At 40.3% G+C, this 20,599-nt stretch overlaps 1 protein-coding gene across 1 annotated transcript in view; it reads right to left on the bottom strand.

Annotated features, from left to right (window-relative positions):
• Window positions 1-18,359: 18,359 nt before the first annotated feature.
• Window positions 18,360-20,599, bottom strand: part of COA5 (cytochrome c oxidase assembly factor 5) — a 35,492-nt gene continuing 33,252 nt past the window's right edge. Inside the window, exon 3 of the mRNA XM_005909841.3 lies at window positions 18,360-20,275. Coding sequence (XP_005909903.1) covers window positions 20,234-20,275 — 42 coding nt within the window. The 3' untranslated portion in view covers window positions 18,360-20,233. The remainder of the gene's footprint in view (window positions 20,276-20,599) is intronic.

The raw sequence follows: 20,599 nt of genomic DNA, 5'->3' as shown, positions 1-20,599 counted from the left end.
CAGGAGACAGGAGGTCTCCTGAGATCTGTGCTCAGCGTGGACACAGCGGGCAGAGGCGAGGGGCTGGCACCACGCCTTTCTGAGCGCCAGCTAGCTCTGCACGTATCCTCCCATGTCCACGAGTGTGGGCGGCTGGCAGTCCGTCTGTGACTCGCTAAAGTGCTGCCCCGTGGTCTCGCTGCTCACTGTTGCACCCTGTGCTTGGCACACCTGCCTGGGATCTCCCTCGGACAGATTCCTAGCAGTAGAAATGTACAGCTAAAGAATAATTTAACCGTTCTGAAATTTTTGGACTTTTAGTATTACCACAGTACTCACAGAACATTAATTAACCTACCACCTGGAACACCAGCCTTTCCCTTTCTCGTCGGAGCTGGAGATGGCACCTTGTTCCACTTCTATTTCTTTGATTACTCTGAAACTGAACAGCTTTCATACTATATTCATGCTTCTACTTTTGTAACTTCGACTGTTGGTCTTTTTCACGTGACTGTTTTTAATACTATATTCTTGTCGTATTTTGCAGTTTTTTAAAAAACCTATTTGTCAATTGTCTTTTGGTTTCATTGATGGTAAGGGGTCTGTGTGCTAAGTTGCTTCAGCTGTGTCTGACACTCTGTGACCCTATGAACCATTCCCCGCCAGGCTCCTCTGTCCACAGGATTCTCCAGGCAATAATGGGGTGGGTTGCCGTGCCCTCCTCCAGGGGATCTTCCTGACCCGGGGATCGAACCCCCAGCTCTTACGTCTCCTGCACTGCTGAGGTACTGGGGAAGTCCAGGTAGGGGTCTAGAGAAGTGAAAACATACTGTGTGATGATGTACATACCTGTCTTTTCATTTTGCTGCTTATTCTGAAATGAGTCCTGGCTTCCCCAGTGAAGTGACCACTGGCCCCATCCTCGTCCACGAAGAGGCTGCCATGCTGTGTTCTCACTGCGGGAGGCCAGTGTGCTCGTCTCCTTGCACACCCACGGTTGAAATCCACTTATGGTTCCTGCCTTTGCTCTGATACTGAGGTTATGTAAAAAATATTTGCCTGTTCTTACTTCTAGAACTTTGATGGTTTGCTTTACATTTAGAGCGGTTCATCTGGGATGATTTCTGGCACAAGGCGTGAGTTCTATCTGCTGTAGTCAGCATGACTCCCTCTAAGCCAGCCCGAACGTTGCTTCTTTAAAGAGAAGGTAGAAGTTGTAAGCCACTGGCCACAGTCACCAGGCACTTCCTGCTGCCCCTCCTCAATGCCACCCCAGGCTTCCATTCCAGCCTGTAGTGGGTGACTTGGTTCAGCCGGGCTGCTTGGTTCTAGGGGCAGTGACCATGGAGGTTCTGATCTGAGGAAGCTAAGAGGAACTGGCTGATGGGAGTTCCCATTTGTAACTTTGCTGAGGACATAAACAGTCCTGTTGAAACAGTGCTTTTGAAAGGGCCCGCCCTTTTGTTACTTTCTTGAAGGCTGTTCCAACCTGTCTCCTTTTTTAAAAAACTTTTTTGACACAGTTGATTTACGATGTTGCGTTATTTTCTGGTATACAGCACAGTGACTCAGTCCTGTATCTGTGTATATATATTCTTTCATATTTTCCACTAGAGGTTTTCACAAGTTACTGAATATAGTTCACTGTACTATATATAGTAATGTGTATATGTTAATCCCAAACTTCTGTCCCTCGCCCCACCTCTCCTACAGTAGCCACAGGTCTGTTTTATATGTCTGAGAGAGTGTTTCTCTGTGCACGCTTTTAAAATTATGGCTGCACTGCAGCATGTAGAATCTAGTTCCTTGACCAGGGATCAAACCCCGGGCCGCCTGCTTTGGGAGCATGGAGCCTGAAGCCCTGGACCATCAGGGAAGTTCCTATTTCTAAGTTCACTTGTACCGTATCTTAGAGCCCATATATAGGTGACATACGTTCCTGTCTGACTTTGATCCTCTCTAGGTCCACCCGTGTTGCTGCAAATGGCATTCTTTCATTCTTTTCTATTCTGAGTAGTGTTCCATTGTGTGTGTGTGTATATACACACACACGCACCGCCCCCACACATCTTTATCCATTCATCTGCTGATGGACATTTAGGTTGCTTCCATGCAACCTATTGTAAACAGTGCTGCAGTGAACACTGAGATGCGTGTATCTTTTTGAATTCGTTTTCTCCAGATACATGCCCAGGAGTGGGATTGCTGCCTCATATGGTAACTCCATTTTCAGTTTAAGGAACCTCTGCACTGCTTTCCGTAGTGGCTGCACCAATTTACATGCTATGTGCTTTGCTGAAACATCAACCAGCGAGTTGGAACCATCTTTGACAGCTCCCTGCAGTGTCCACCCCCAGCCTCACACTCCTGTGCTGTAGTCGTGAGGTCTCGCTTCCTGCACAGGGTGACCCCCCCGTCAGGCGGCAGAGTTCCCAGCGCTGCCTTCTGTTCTGGGCTGGCGAGCGCCAGCAGCTGCGCCAGTGGAAGGGCCGGGCCTCACGTCTGGACATCCTCTGGGGGCAGCACCTTCTGGCAAGAAGCCCTCGTGAAACTCTCCATGTGGAGGGGAACCAATGCTTCCTTCCTCCAAACGTCTTCCCTTACAAGCCTCAAGTTTTTTTTACTGCAGTTACTGCTCTGCAGTATATGAACCCTAGTCCAGAAGCACAAAGTTCCGGGAGACAGCACAGTTCAGGGTGCTTGACGTGCCCCATACTGCTCACGGGGGCTGCCCAGAGGGAGGGCAGGGCTGCCCTACAGCTGGTGATGACTCTATATACTTTTAAATGTACCTCCTCTCAGAGGCCCTTTCCAAAAGCAGGAAGTAAGTACATTTACAGTGGATCAAATTGAGTATTTGAGTAAGGAAAACAAAAATGAAAATTCAGTCCTTCAGAGGTAAGATCTGCCTTGAGGTAAGATTTGCCTTTAATTCCCCCGAGCACCCAGCAGCACAGGCACTAGAGGGGGGAGTGATTGGAGAGATGGAAACTTGTATTTAGCACACGCCATGCTCCCAACAGGATCCTGGAAGCAAAAGAGCCCCGGCCAGAATAGAGCATCCAGTGCTTGGCTTATACCGACTGCGGGTGCTGACAGCCACGGGTCGGCCCAAGAATCAGCCCACAGTGTGTCTGGGCGTCAGATGGTGACGTCCCGTGGAGAGCGCAGGTGGGGGCCTTGCTGTGTCCTGAACTGCAGCAGGGCGCTGTGAGGGGAGCCACACAGGGTGCCTCCTGCGCCCACAGCTTAGCCTGTGCCACTCAGGGGAGAATCCTCTCCCCAGTCTGAGGTTGGGCAAATGGGTAACAACTTTGTCTTCTTTTTATTACCGCTCTCACTACCTAGGCTCTGACACAGATTCCACACTCCCAAGCCCCCACCTCGGACACCCTCTGGGCTTCTGCATTACTTGGCACTGACCGCTTCCTGCACCGGGCTTCCAGTGGGCCTTTTTGGCCAGTCCAGGCAGGTCTGCATTTCATCACTCTCTGTTGCACCCTTTCACACACACCAGCCAGGCTGAGGAGAACAGGAAATGTGCTCGCTCTCAGTGAGGAGGAGCCTGCCTGTGTCAGAGAGGAAGGCAGGGTGTGGCACTTCGCCCCACCTCCCTAATGCTCCCCTCGCTCTGGGCCTCTGTGGTTCCCGCTCCTGCTCCTCTCTACTCTGCCCAGCCCTCTTCACTCCCATCGGCTGTTGTCCTCCACCTATCACCAGCACTGTGGTGGTCCCTCGGTTTCTTCTGTCACACTTCATATGCTCCTCCTGAAAAATCTTGTTAGTTTTTCATATAGAATAAATTACCAATTATTTGGTAAGCAGTTACCGAATAATTTGCTAATGACCCTTACATTTCCAGATCTATCCTAGACTCTGCCCAGACTCATCTGAATATCAACCACATGCCAGCCATTCCACCTGAGTGTCTCGTTGGTGTCCCAAACACAGCATGTCAACACCAAACTCACATTCTGTCCTCCAGACTAGCTGAGCTCTCCTAGGATAAATGACCTCCCCTTCCCATCAGCCACTAAGAGCCTGTCTCTTCAACCCATCCCATAATTTCCATCCACATAGTCACAGCCCTGGTCCCTGTCTTGAGTTCATTCTGATCTAGACCACTTCCCCTCAGCTTTCTTATTCCTCTTTTCAAGGCCCATTTCAGACAGATTGCCCTCTTTTACGGTAATTTCTATCCACAAAATGAGCTGACCCTTAAAAAAAAAAAGTTCCTCTAGTCAGTCTTGAATATATACCTATTATATGATGCATATCTCATTCATCATGTCACGTTCATCATGTTACTTACCTTTTACTTTGTCCAGCATGTTACTTTGAGTTTCAACAGCAAGTATAATGCCTCACACAGGAGCTACTCAAAAAAGTTTACTGAAGGGAAAGATGTTTTTGATCAATTGAAATCTTACCTGTTTCATTACTAGACTATTGCTTTTCTCTATATAATAGCTAAATATAAGGAATCAAATTCAACAGGCTCAAGGGAGAAGGCAAGCTTAACAGCATACATGACAAATACCAGGACAGTGGTTTTCTCTGGGGGTGAGCAAGAGGGTCTCTGAAGAATGTCAGGCATTACTGAGGGGTCAGACAGTATCCCACTGATCTGGATGCTGCTTATACGTGACCTACTGTATAGTTAATCGATAAATTATAAAAATACTCTTATTGGGACCAGCCTCACACACCCAGTGGACAGGCCCCAAATTCTGCAAGACAAAAGGCAGTGGCACAATATATTTAAAGTGATAGAAGGGAAAAGCCTACAAACTAATAATAATCCACCCAGCAAAGCTTTCATTCTGGTTTGATGGAGAGATCAAATGTTTTACAGACAAGCAAAAGCTATTTAAAGAGTTCAAGCACCACAAAACCAGCTTTATAAGAAATGTTAAAAGAACTTCTCTAAGTGAAAAAGAAAAGGCTAGGAGGAGAAAAATGAGAGTCACAAAAGGAAAAAGCTTACTGCTAAAGTCAGTAAATTAACACCTTACTGACCAGGGAAATTCTGCAGAAACTAATGCCTGTGGCTGGTGATTGGTTATGTAAGTAAATGTTGAAATGTCTCTGGTCAGTCCGTAACCTTTGGGTAACAAAAGATATATTAATGTGTTTCTAGTCAATAATGTGTTAACCATGTACAAAGCTAGTAGGAGGTTAAAGTAGTAAAACCATCTGTATCCTCAATAAGTAGTTACTGGTTATATAAATATTTAAAATATGAAAACTGGTAGTTGTTGAGGAGAGGAACAAAATGTAGGGTTAGTTACAATGCCTTTGAATTTATGAGATTAGAAACATATATAAAATAATGTACATACACACAAAAAAAGAGGAATTATAACTCTAAAGACAGTCGTCAAATCACAAGGGAAGAAAACAAAAGAAGGAAGAGGAACAAAAAAGAACTACGAAAACAATCCCCAAACAACTAATGAGCTAAATCCTCCAATTAAAAGACAGTGATGGATATTTCTTTAAAAACTAGAACTAATTCATGTTGATGTATGGCAAAACCAATACAATATTGTAAAGTAATTAACCTCCAATAAATTTTATTTTTTTTAAAAAACTAGAACTAAAACTGCCACATGACCCAGCAATCCCACTACTGGGCATATGCCCTGAGAAAATCATAATTCAAAAAGATAAATGTACCCCAATGTCCACTGCAGGGCTGTTTACAACAGGACCTGGGAGCAACCTAGATGTCTGTCAACATATGAATAAAGATGTGGTACATATACAATGGAATACTCAGCCATAAATATGAATACATTTGAGTCAGTCCTAGTGAGGTGTATAACCCTAGAGCCTGCTATACAGAGTGAAGTAAATCAGAAAGAAAGAAACACATTATTGTACACACACACACACATATATGGAAATCTACAAGAATGGTACTGACATGCCTATTTGCAGAACAGGAACATTGAGACAGACACAGACCTGTGGACACAGCAGGGGAAGGAGAGGGTGGGACAGGCCGAGGAGCACCGAAACCTATGACTGTATGTAAGACAGACAGCTAAGGGGTGTTGCTGTATACTACAGGGAGCTCAACCTGGTGCTCTGTGACAACCAGGAGCGGTGAGGTAGGGTGGAGGGTGGGAGGGCGGTTTCACAGGAGGGGACACATGTATACTTACGGCTGATTCTTAACTGCTCTAGGAGAAACCAACATGGTAAAGCAATTATCCTCCAATTTCAAAGGACAAGAGTGGCTGAGTAATAGAAAAACAAGACCTAATATATATACATTGCCTATAAGATACACACTTCTGACTATAGACACACACAGACAGAAAGGAAATGGGAAAAGGTATTTCATGCAAATGGTAATCAAAACAAAGATGGGGTAGCAGTACTTACGCCAGGCCCCCACAAACCTTTAAAATGAAGACTAACAAGAGACAAAGAAGGACATTTATAATGACAAAGAGACCAAGAAGATATAACAACTGTTATATATGCACCCAAGATAAGAGGGGCTTCCCTGGTGGCTCAGATGGTAAAGAATCTGCTTGCAATGCGGGAGACCCAGGTTCGATCCCTGGGTTGGGAAGATCCCCCGGAGAAGGGAATGGCAACCCACTACTCCAGTATTCTTGCCTGGAGAATCTCATGGACAGGAGTCTAGTGGTCTACAGTCCACGGAATCGCAAAGAGTTGGACACAACTGAATGACTAACGTTTTCACTTTTCACCCAAGATAGTATCTAACAAAAAGGTACAAATCATCATCAGTAACGTAACAGTCGGGACTTTTATATCTCAACTCCATCAACAGATCATCCAGAAAGAAAATCAATAAGGAAACACTGGCCTTAAATGACATTAAACCAGATGGACTTAATATATTTAGAACATTCTAGCCAAGAGAAGGAGAATGCATTCTTTTCAAGAGAACATGGAACATTTTTCAGGACAGATGACATGCTAGGCAATAAAGCAAGCCTTGGCAAATTTAAGAAAATTAAAACCCCTAAACATCTTTTCTGACCACAATTCTATGAGACTAGAAATCAACTATAAGAAGAAGACTGCAAAAAAACACAGACACGTAGAGGCAAAACTATATGCTGCTATAAGCAATGGCTCACTAAAGAAATCAGAGAGGAAAGCAAAACATAAATGGAAAACAAACAAAATGCACAGTGATCCAAAATCTACGGGCTACTGCAAAAGGAGCTCTAAAGAGGCAAGTTTATAGCAACAGCTTATCTCAGGAAATAAGACAAATCTGAAATAAGCAATCTATCCTTACACCTAAAGGAACCAGAGAAAAAACAAAACCCAAAGTTGATAGAAAGAAATCATAAAGATCAGAGAAGAAATAAATGAAACTGAGACTAAGAAAAAAAGAATTATCAATAAAATTAAGATCTGGTTCTTTGAAGACAAAATTGATAAGCCTTTAGCCAGATTCATCTAGACAGAAGACCCAAATCAATAAAATTATAAGAGAAAAAAGACATTACAACTTACCACTGAAATACACAGGGTCATAGGACTATACCACAAAGTATACCCCAATAAAATGGACAACCTAAAAGAAATGGAAAATTTCCTAGAAATATACAATCTCCCAAGACTGAATCAGGAAGAAATAAAAAGTATGAATAGACCAATTACCAGTAATTAAGTTGAATCAGTAATAAAAACTCCCAAAAACAAAAGTTCAGGACCAAATGGCTTCACAGGTGAATTCTACTAAACATTTAGAAAAGCTTCACAGGTGAATTCTACTAAACATTTAGAAGAGAGTTAACACCCATCTTTCTCAAACTGTTCCAAAAAATTGCAGAGGAATGAATGCTTCCAGAATCATTCTAGCCAGCAGCATCACCCTGATACCAAAGGTAGACAAAGATATCACAAAAATGAAAATTATAGGTCAAAATCACTGATGAAAACAGATGTAAAAATCCTCAACAAAACAGCAAACTGAATTCAACAACACATTAAAAAGATCATACACCATGATCATATGGAGTTTATCTCTGGGAGGCAAGGATGGTCCACTGTCTGCAAATCATTCAATGTAGCATACCCCATTAACAAACTGAAAAATAAAAATTACATGACCAAAAACCAAAAAAATCATGATCATCTCAATACACGCAGAAAAAGCTTTTAACAAAATTCAACACCATTCATCATACTCTCTGCAAAGTAGCTACAGAGGGAATAACCTCAATGTAATAAAGGCCATATATCATAAGCTTATAGCTAACATCACACTTGACAGTGAAAAGCTACAAGTATTTCCTCTAAGATCAGGAATAGAAAAATGCACACCTATTATTCAAAATACTATTCAAAGTCTTACCCACAGCAACCAGACAAGAAACAGAAAATAAAAAGAGATTAAATTGGAAAGGAAGAAGTAAAACTATCCCTGTTTGCAGATGACATGACACTATATATAGAAAATTCTAAAGACACCACCAAAAAACTACTCGAGCTTACCAATGAATTCAGTAAAGCTGCAAGACAAAAACATACAGAACTATATTTCTCTACACTAACAATGAACTTTCAGAATGAGAACTTAAGAATTCCATTTACCACTGCATCAAAAAGAGTAAGATACCTAGCAATAAATCCAACTGAGGAGATAAGAGGCAGAAAACTGTGAGACAGTGAGGAAAGACCTGAAGACACGAACAGATGGAACAGTACACTCTGCTCACGGACTGGAAGAATACTGCGAAAGTGACCACACTACCCAAGGCAGTCACGCACTCAGAGCACGCCTTATCCAAGTACCAATGGCATTTTTCACGAACCAGGACAATTAATGCTAAACTTCATAGGGAAACAAAAAACCCCAAATAGCCAAACCAATCTTGAGAAAGAGTAGCAGAGCTGGAGTTATACTCCCTGACTTCAGACTATACTACAAAGATTCAGTCATTGAAACATGATGGCACAAAACATACACAGCACAGTAGAGCTGAAGAGGCCAGAAATACCCCACACGTGTGGTCACACAGCCCACGATAGAGGAGGCAAGATCCACAATGGGCAAAAGGCAACACCAGACAGCTTCATGCAACAGAACGAAATCGGCACACTTCCTCTCACTGCATACGAAAATAAAATCAAAATGGATTAAAGACCTAAGTGTAAGACCGGAAACCATAGAAAAAAGAAATCCTAGAACATAGAACACTCTTTGACAAACTAGCAATACTTTTCTAGATCTGCCTTTTAAAGCAAAGGAAACAAATACAAGAATAAAGAAATGGGACCCAATTAGAAGGAAAGTATCGACAAAATGAAAAGACAACTTTCTGAACAAGAGAAAATACTTGACAATGATATGACCAAGCAGGGGTTGATATCCAAAATATATAAACAGCTCCTACAACTCAGCATCAAACAAACAAATAACCTGCTTTAAAAATGGGCAGAAAACCTGAATAGATATTTTTCCAAAGACAACATACTGGTGGCCAACGGGCACATGAAAATATGCTCAGTATCAGTAATCATCATCGGAGAAAGGCAAATCAAAACCTTAAGATAGGACTGGCATCTACAGAAAGAACACAAGTAACATGTTGGTGAGGATGTGAAAAAAGGGAGCTCCTGTGCACTGCTGGTGGGAATGTAAACTGGTGCAGTCACAATGGAAAATAGTATGGAGACTGCTTTAAAGACTAAAAGTAGAACTACCATATAACTCAGCAATTCCACTCCTGAGTATATATCCAAAGAAAATGAAAACACTAATCTGAAAAGATACATGTACCCTAATGTTCTTAGCAGCATTATTTACAATAGCCAAACTATGGAAGCAACCTAAGTGTTCATCAACAGATAGATAAAGACATGATATATATACATGATACTACTCAGCCATAAAAAAACAATGAAACTTTGCTATCTGTAACAAGGTAGATGAACCAGGAGGGTATTAATCTTAATGAAATAAGACAAAGACAAATACTGTATAATTTATATGTGGAATCTAAAAAATAAAATGAATTAATACAACAACCAGACTTACAGATATAATAGAGAACAAACGAGTGGTTATCCCTGGGGCGACAGGAGGAGGAGGAGCAAGACGGGTAGTGGATGAAAAAGTACAAACTGCTTTGCATAAAATAAATACACTACAGGATATACTGTCCAGCACCGAGAACAGAGCCAGTATTTTATAAAAACTTTAATGGGTTTATAATCTATAAAAATTGTGATCCCTGTGTTGTACACTTGAAACTTATAAAACATTGTGAATCAACTACACCTTAGTGAAGAAATCAACATCTTATTGACTTTTCTGATATATTTAACAGTAAAAATTACCTGTTAATCCATCGTTTAATGAAAACTGAAAAATTTTTTAAATTCCACTTACAATTGCATCAAAAAGAGTAAAATAATTAGGAATAAACCCAATCAAGGACATAAAAGTCGTATACTCGAAAACTACAAAATGTTGCTGAAATTAAAGACAGAAATAAATGAGACGACATCCTATATGAATGGATTGGAAAACTCTGTATTGTTAAGACACCAATGCTATTCAAAGTGTAGAGATTCAAAATATTCCCTATCAAAATCCCATTGGAATTCATTAAGAAATAGAAAAGTCCATTCTAAAATACACATGGAATCTCAAGGGACTCTGAACAGCCAAAACAGTCTTGACAAATAACAAAGTTGGAGGCCTTGTACTTCCTGATTTCAACTTAACAGAAAACTACAATAATCAAATCAGTGTGGCAATGGCATAAGGACAGACACATAGTGCAAAGGAATAAAGAGCCCAGAAATAAACCCTAGCGCTGATGGGCAAATAACTTTCCACAAGGAGGAAGACCATTCAAAGAGGAAACAACAGTCTTGTCAACGGTGTTTGGAAAACTGGACGTCCACGTGCAAAAGGCTGAGACTGGACCCTGACCTTACACATATCAGCTCAACTGGAACAGAGACCTAAACCTAAGATGATACAACTCCTAGGAGAAAACTTAGGGGAAGAGCTTTCTTGGACTGGAATTATTTCTCGGCACAGGCAACAAAAGTATTAAACAGATAAACTGGTCTATATCAAAAAACTACACATCAAAAGAACACAACCAACAGAGTGAAACCAAGTGGGAAAAATATATTCAAATCATATATGTGATAAGGAGTTAATATCTAGAAAATGAAAAGAACTAGAATTTAAAAAAAAAAATCAAGCAACACTTTTTATATAAAAGGCAAAGACCTTAATAGACATTCCTCCAGAGAAGATCTACAGACAGCTAACAAACACTTGAAATGACAAAACAGTGCTCAACATCAGCAGACTTGGAGGACAGGGAAATGGGGAACTGTTTAATTGGTAAAGAGTTTCTGTTTTCCAAGATGAGAAGAGTTCTGGTGACTGGTTGCATAACAAGGTGAATTACTTAACACTACTGAACTGTTTCCTTAAAAACGGTTTGGAGAAGGAAATGGCAGTCCACTCCAGTATTCTTGCCTGGGAAATCCCATGGACAGAAGAGCCTGGTGGGCTACAGTCCATGGAGTCACAAGAGTTGGACACCACTGAGGCAGCAGGAGGCACTTGCTAGAGCCCCAGAGCTTTTGACGGCAGAGCCAGAACTGTGGCTGAGGGCTCCCAGCTCCCAGGCCTCTTGATCCTGGCCTCTCTCACTGGATACGTGTGTAAAAAACTACAATCTAAAACATGCCTGAGGGCTTCCCTAGTGGCTCAGTGGTGGGGAATCCGAGTGCCAATGCAGAAGACTTGAGTTTGATCCCTGGTCAGGGAAGACCCCACGTGCCTCGGGAACCTAAGCCAGTGCGCCACACTTACTGACCCTGTGCTCTAGAGCCTGGGAGCCACAACAACCGAAGCCCACGCACCCTAAAGCCTGCGCTCCAGAAGAAAAACCACTGCAACGAGAAGCCATGTACCACGGCTAGACAGCAGACTGTGTTTGCCACCAGAGAAAAGCCCAGCAGCAACGAAGACCCTGGACAGCCAAAAAGAAACAAAATTGTTAAAAAGATTAAGATGGTAAATTTTCCATCATGTACATTTTACCACAACTAGAAATTTAAAATATAGGTACTAGGTATTATTTAAATGCATCATAGACCCATATGTAAGCCAAACCCATGAAGCACTCAGATGAAAACAGGAATAAATTTTCACAAGCCTGGAATAGGCAGAGGCTTCCTTTAGATACACCAAAAAGAAAAACTGGAATTCATCAAAATTAACAACTGTGCTCCAAAAGACAGCATTAAACAAGATAAACCACAAACTGGGAGAAAACATGTGTTTTTCAAAGGCCAGTCATTTGTCTTTAAGTAAGTTGTATACATAATGTATAAAATAACGTCTTACAACTCAACAATAAAAAGACTCACTTGAAAAATGGGCAAAGGATTTGAACAGACATTTTCCCAAAGACATACAAATGGCCAATAAGCACACAAAAACATGTGAATATCATTAACCATTTGGGAAATGGTGGTCAGAATCCCAGTTAGATACCACTTCATATCTAGTAGAACGACCACAATCGAAAGGGTGAAAAGTACAGGGAGGTGCTCCTATGTTGGGTGCACGTATATATTTACAATTGTTATTTCTTCTTGCTGGATTGATCCCCTGATCATTACGTAATGTCCTTATCTCTCGTGTGTTAGTCACTCAGCTGTGTCCAATTCTGTGACCCCATGGACTGCAGCCCACCAGGCTCCTCTGTTTATGGAATTCTCCAGGCAAGAATACTACAGTGGACTGCCATGCCCTTCTCCAGGGAATCTTCTCGTCCCAGGGATGGAACCCAGGTCTCCTCATTGCAGGCAAACTCCTTACCAGAGTCTGAGCCACCAGGGAAACCCCTAGCTCTTGTAACAGTCTTTATTTTAAAGTCTATTTTGTCTCATGTGAGTACTGCTACTCCAGCTTTCTTTTGATTTCCATTTGCAAGCAATATCTTTTTCTATCCCTTCAGTTTCGGTCTATATGTGTCCCTAGGTCTAAAGTGCGTCTCTTGTAGACAGCATACATATGGGTTTTTTTCTTGCACTCAACATAGGAGCACCTCAATATATAACGCAAATGCTAACAGCCATAAAAGGCGAAATCAACAGTAACACATTAACAGTGGGAGACTTGAACACCCCACTTATACCAATGGACAGATCATCCAGCTAGAACATTAATAAAAAATGCAACCCTTAAATGGCATACTAGACCAGAGAGACTGAACTGATATCTTATGGGACATTCCATCTGCAAGCAGCAGGATACACTTTCTTCTCAGGTGCACGCAGAACATTCTCCAGGACAGATCACATCCTGGGTCACAAATCAAGTCTTGGTACATTTAAAGAAACTGAAATTGTATCAGGCATCTTTTCTGACCACAACGCTATGAGATTAGGAATCAATTACAGGAAAAAAAAAAAAAAACCACACACACAAAGGCATGGAGGCTAAAGCAAATAAGCAATGGATCACTGAAGACGTCAAAGAGGGAATCAAGAACGTAGAGACAAGTGACAACAAAGCACTGCGATCCAAAACCCAGAGGACACAGCGAAAGCAAGTTTGAGAGTTTACAGCAATACGATGTTACTCAGAAAACATGTAAAATCTCAAATAAACAACCTAAACTTACACCTAAAGCCAACCACAGAAAGAACAAACAAAACCCCAAATTAGCGGAAGGAAAGAAATCATAAAGACCAGAGCAGAAATAAATGAAATAGAGACAAAGAAAACAGTAAAGGTCAATGAGACTACAAGCTAGTTCTCTGAGAAGATGAAATTAAACCTTCAGCCAGAAAACTGATAAACCTTCAGCTGGGTTTTGAAAAGGCAGAGGAACTAGAGATCAAACTGGCAGCATCCACTGTTGGCACACACTGCTGGATCCCACACAAAAAATTCCAGAAAGACATCTACCTTTGCTTCCTGGACTTTTACTGTGTGGATCACAACGAACTGTGGAAAATTCTTAAAGAGATGGGAATACTAGACTACCTTACCTGTCTCCTGAGAAACCTGTATGCAAGTCTAGAAACAACAGGTAGAACCAGACATGGAACAACAGACTGGATCAAAATTGGGAAAGGAGTTGTCACCCTGCTTATTTAACTTACATGCAGAGTACATCATGCAAAATGCCAGGCTGGAAGAAGCAGAAGATGGAATCAAGACTGCCAGGAGAAATATCAACAATCTTAGATATGCAGATGATACCACTGTAGTGACAGAATGTGAAGAGCAACTAAAGAGCTTCTTGATGAGGGTGAAAGAGGAGAGTAAAAAAGTTGGCTTCAAACTCAACATTCAAAAAGCTAATAAGATCATGGCATCAGGTCCCATCACTTCAGGGCAAACAGAAGAGGAAAAAGTGGAAACTGTTATTTTCTTGGGCTCCAAAATCACTGGATGGTGACTGCAGCCATGAAATTAAAAGACACTTCAAAAAAGAAAAGATGCTTGTTCCTTGGAAGGAAACCTATGATAAACCATGACAGTGTATTAAAAACCAGAGACATCACTTTGCCAACAAAAGGCCGTATAGTCAAAGCTATGGTTTTTCCAGTAGACACGTACAGATGTGAGAGTTGGACCATAAAGAAGCCTGAGTGCTAAAAAATTGGTGCTTTCGAATTGTGGTGTTGGAGAAGACTATTGAGAATCCCCTGGACTGCAAGGAGATCAAAACAATCAATCCTAAAGGAAACCATCCTGAATATTCATTGAAAGGACTGAAGCTGAAGCTCTAATACTTTGGTCACCAGATATGAAGAGCTGACTCACTGGAAAAGACCCTGATGCTGGAAAAGAGAAGGCAAAAGGAGAAGGAGACAGCAAAGGATGAGTTGGTTAGATACCATCACTGACTCGATGGACGTGAATCTGAGCAAATTCCAGGAGACAGTGGACAGGGGAGCCTGGCGTGCTGCAGTCCATGGGGTCACAAAGAGACACAACCTAGCGACTGAACAATAACAGCAAGACTCACCAAGAATAAAAGGAGAGGATTCAAGTCAATAAAACTAGAAATGAAAAAGAAGTTACAATAGATACCACATAAAGACAAAGCATTTTAAGAGATAATACAAGCAACTACATGCCAATAAAAATGACAACCTAGAAGAAATGGACAAATTCTTAGGAAGTTACAACCTTTGAAGACTAAACCCAGGAAAAAATAGAAAATACAAACAGACCAATCGCAAGTACTGAAACTGATTAAAAATCTTCCAACAAACAAATAATCCAGGATCAGGTGACTTCACAGGCGAATTCTATCAAACATGTAAAGAAGAGTTAACAGCTACCCTTCTGAAACTCTTCCAAAAAAATTTCAGAGAAAGGAACATTCCCAAGCTCATTCTACCAATACAAGGCCACCGTCATACTGAAACCAAAATCAGACCAAGATATCACAAAAAAAATTACAGGCCAATACCACTGATGAACATAGAAGCAAAAGTCCTCAACAGAGTATGATCATATTGAATCTAAAAACACATTAAAAGGATCATACACTATGATCAAGTGGAATTTATACCCGTGATGCAGTTTTCAGTATCTGGAAATCGATCCAGATATACAACATTGTTGTATAAATACAATGTTGTGAGATATACACATCAAGAAATTGAAGAATAAAAACCATGTGATCATCTCAATAGGTTCAGAAAAAGCTTTTGACATAATTCAACACCCATTTATGATAAAAATTCTCCAGAAAGGGGGCATAGAGGGAACCTACCTCAACATAATAAAGGCCGTATACAACAAACCCATAGCAAACATCATTCTCAACGGTGAAAAACTGAAAACATCTCTTTATGATCAGGAACAAGACAAGGATGTCCACTCTCACCACTTTTATTCAACATAATTTTGGAAGTCCTAGCCATGGCAATCAGAGAAGAAAAAGAAATAAAAGGAATCCAAATTGGAAAAGAAGAAGTAAAACTCACTCTTTCCAGATAACATGATACTATACACAGAAAATCCTAAAGATGCTACCAGAAAACCACTAGAGCTCTTCAGTGAATTTGATAAACTGGCAGGATACAAAATTAATTAACAGAAATATCTTGCATTCCCATACACTAATAACAAGATCAGAAAGAGAAATCAAGGAAACAATCCTATTTACCATCACATCAAAAAGAATAAAACACCTACCTAAGGAGGCAGAAGATCTGTACTCAGAAAACTGTAAGATGCTGATGAAAGAAATAAAAGATGATACACACAGATGGAGAGATATACCATGTTCTTGGACTGGAAGAATCAATATTGTAAAAATGATGACACCCTCCAAAGCAATCTACAGATTCCATGCAAACCCTATCAAATTAACAATGGCATTTTCCACAGAATTAGAACAAAAAATTTTACAATTTGTATGGAAACATGAAAGACCATGAATAACCAAAGTAATCTTGAGAAAGAAAAATGGAGCTGGAGGAATCAGGCCCCCTGACTTCAGACTACAAAGCTAGAGCAGTCAAAATAGTATGGTACTGGCACAAAAACAGGAATACAGATCAACGGAACAGGTACAAAGTCCAGAGATAAACCCTTATTCCTATGGCTACCTAATCCATGACAAAGGAGGCAAGAGTATACAATGGAGAAAAGACAGTCTCTTCACTAAGTGGTTCTGGGCAAACCGGACAGCAAATGTAAAAGAATGAACACCACAGACAAAAATACTCAAAATGAGTTAAAGACCTAAATGCAAGGCCAGATACTAAAAACTCCTAGAGGAAAACATAGGCAGAACACTCTGACATTAATTACAGTAAGATCTTTTTCAATCCACCTCCTAGAGTAATGAAAATAAAAATAAAGAAAAGGGACCTAATTAAAAGCTTTTGTATAGCAAATGAAACCATAAACAAAAAGAAAAGATAATCCTCAAAATGGAAGAAAATATTTGCAAGTGAAGGAATCAACAAGAGATTAATCTCCAAAATGTACAAATAGCTCAATATCAAAAAAGCAAGCAACTCAGTTAAAAAAAAAAAACAAAAAAAAAAAACACAGATCCAAAAAAACATTTCTTTAAAGAAGACAGATGGCTAAAAAGCATATGAAAAGATGCTCAACACATCACTAATCATTAGAGAAATGAAATCAAAACTGCAATGAGGTATCACCTCATACCAGTCAAAATGACCATCCAGAAACAATAAATGCTGGAGGAGGTTATGAAGAAAAGGGAACCCTCCTACACCGTTGATGGAAAAGTAAATTGGTACAGCTACTATGGAGATTCCTTAAAAAACTGAAAACAGAGCTACCATATGACCTAGCAGGGCTTCCCTTGTAGCTCAGTTGGTAAAGAATCTGCCCGCAATGAAGGAGACCTGGGTTCGATTCCTGGGTCAGGAAGAACCCCTGGAGAAGGAAATGGCAACCCACTCCAGTTTTCTTGCCTGGAGAATCCCATGGACAGAGGGGAAGCAAGAGTCTGACACGACTTAGCAACTAAACCACCACCAGCAGCCATATGACCTAGCAATCCCACTCCTGGGCATGTATCTGGAGAAAATCATAATTCAAAAACGTACATGCACCCCAATATTCACTGCAATGCTATTTACAATAGGCGAGATGTGGAAGTATCCTAAATGTCCATCAACAGAGGAGTGGATAAAGAAGATGAGACACATATATACAATAGAGTATTACTTGGCCAAAGAAAAAGAACAGAGCTAGGCCATTTGCAGCAACGTGAATGGTCCTAGGAACTGTCATACTGAATGAAGAGAGGCAGACAAACAACACTAGAGCGGAATAACAAACAGCACTTATATGCGGAACCTTAACTGACACAGATGAACTCAGCTTTAAAAAAGAAAGTTGTAGAAAACAAATTTACGGTTACCAGGGAGTAAGGGGGGAGGGAATACACTGGGAGATTAGGATGGACATACACATACGCTATATATAAAACAGATAATAAGGACCTACTGTACAACACAGGGAACTCAATACTCTGTAATGGCACATATGGAAAAAGAAACCTACAAAAGGGAAATATATACACACACTCACAACTGAGTCATTTGATTGTACACGTGAAACCAACAGCACACTGTAAATCAACTATACTCCAATAAAATTTTCAAAAAATAAAAATGACTTAAAAATAGTTATCATATAAAAAACAAACAAAAATATGAAAAATAACAACTGTTGGTGATATGGAGAAGCTGCAATCCTCCTACATTTGCTGGTGGGGATATAAATGATATAGCCACTGTGGAAAAGTTTGGGAGTTCATCATTTAAAGCTGGAGTTACCATATGACACAGAAATAAAACATGTCCACATAAAATTCATTCATGAATGTTCATATCATTAGTCATAATAGCCCCAAAGTACAAACAACCCAAATATTCATCAACTGATAAATGGTTACATGAAATGTGGTATATTTATATTATGGAATATTATTCAGCAATAAAAGGAAATGAAGTACAGATGGATGCTACATATAGATGAACCTTGAAAACATGAAGAAAGAATCCAGTCACAAAAGGTCATGTTACATAATTCTAAGTTTATGAAATGCCCAGAAGAAGTGAATCTACAGACAGAAAATGTGTAAGCGGTTGCTAGGAACTGGGGTACCCAAGGAGAGAAGGGAATGCCCGCTAATGGAGACAGGGCTTCTCTCTGGAGCGGTGTAAATGCTCTGGAATTGGACAGTGGTGATGGGTTCATGACTCTGTGACTACTAAGAGAAAAAAAAGCTGAATCTTTACTTTAAGAGTGAATTTTAAGGTATTTGAATTTCTCCCAGTGAAGCTCTCAAAAAAGCTGTAGCTAAGAAAAGATAGGGCTCTATAACATAATCTGAGTTTCTTAACAAACTTAACCTTTAATAAAAGTTGTGGCACTTAAACAGATATATACAAAAATTTATTGAAAAAAATCTATCATTTTCTCTTTACCAATGAATAATATATAAAATAGACCTCAGTGATGTTCTGCAGCAAGGACCAGTGCTGATAACAGAATTTTCACTTTAGGTGAACTTTTAAGAAAGCAAAGAGCTACAGAACACCTTGCTTGTTCTAACTCCAGTGAACTGCAGATCTATGAAGAAGCAACGGCTCTTCCATCGGTCTTCAATCCTGAAAATAAAACTAGAAACTTGGATTCATATCTGGCTCTACTGTATTATGTGACTGGAATAAAATCACTGTGATTGTAAACTTTTTCAAGTATTTCATAATTTTCAGTCTTGCCTTCTAACGTCAACACCTGCTGTTTCAGTTTGCTCTGAATCCTTTCCTTTTAGGATAAAGGCCCACCACTCAACCAAGGTGATTCTGACATGAATTACCAAACACAGTGCCTAAGACCCAGCCCTGGCCAAGATCATGGGGTCCTGTTCCTTTTCCCACAGGGACTGGTCCAATTCAAAGGCAGTTGTTCCAGAGAAGACAACAGTTCTTTTGTGGAATCTGATTAGTGGACCCCAGAAAAGGAGGTTATCTTTCTTCTTTTGGGATCACAGACTTTAAGGATGTGTGCTTTGGGGGGACACTGGCCTCTTCCCCATTATGGAGAGAGGGCCAGCCTAAAAATGAGGTCAGGAAACAGAAAAACACTCAGGAGAGGAGGCCAGAAGGCCTGGCAGCATAGTCCCAGATTTGGATCCAGCTTTGCCTAATGAGTGGCATTAACGTTTTGAGGTTGTTACTGAATGAATCAGTGCAGGGGAAGCATTTCTTCACCAAGCAATCAAACACAATTTATTTTAGAACTAAATAGTACAATCTGAATAAAAGAAAGTTTTACCCTAAACTTTCCAGACGGATATCTTCTCATCAGGCTGCATGTTGATTTTCACAGTCCCATCCCTGGCCTCCACAGTACTGACAAAGGATGCACAAATTTGTGTCATCTCGTAGAGAAGTCAAGTTGGAAACTAACAATCTTTCCATTCCCTGTGCTTCAGAACAATTCTTAAAACACATCTATTATGTTCTCAGCTCATAACTATTCAATTGAATTTTTATTCTAAGAATAACTTAGAACAAGGGAATCATTTATACCTACTGAAAACCAGAACTCATCCATTTTCTTGTTTCATGGAGGAAAAAACTGGTCCACCTGAACAGATGTAACAAAAAGTATGTTTCTTATTTTGGCTTCTCTGGATTAATGACCAGAGTCCTTTCTTGTATCCATCTTGGTTTCAACATAGTAGTATCAATATCCTTTTCTTCCCCTGAATCTTGATCTGGCATCCAACTGAAAATAAATACACAAGTAAATCACATTTTGGACACCATAATCAAACACAGTTTTGGTAACAGGTGTCACTACATGAGAGGAGTAAACCAGCCTCCAGCATAATCAAAAAGGCGACTGTCCCAGCTCGGGGGAGTCAAAAATAACAAAGAGGGAAAGAAGGCGTTAGAAACAAGAGTTCCATTCATGGTCACAGTAAGAATTCTTAAGTCCAACTTACATTCATCTTTTTTTCTGGAGTACACTCAATATACATTATTCTTCTAACAAAGCTGACTTTCTGATTAAGCTTTATTTGGGTTAATATTCAAGTGTTTTTAGAAT

The sequence above is a fragment of the Bos mutus genome, chromosome 11 (genome assembly GCF_027580195.1).
Source record: "Bos mutus isolate GX-2022 chromosome 11, NWIPB_WYAK_1.1, whole genome shotgun sequence".
Lineage (NCBI taxonomy): Eukaryota > Metazoa > Chordata > Mammalia > Artiodactyla > Bovidae > Bos > Bos mutus.
The sequence above is the reverse complement of the archived record's forward strand: the minus strand, read 5'-3'. Positions and strand labels throughout refer to the sequence as shown.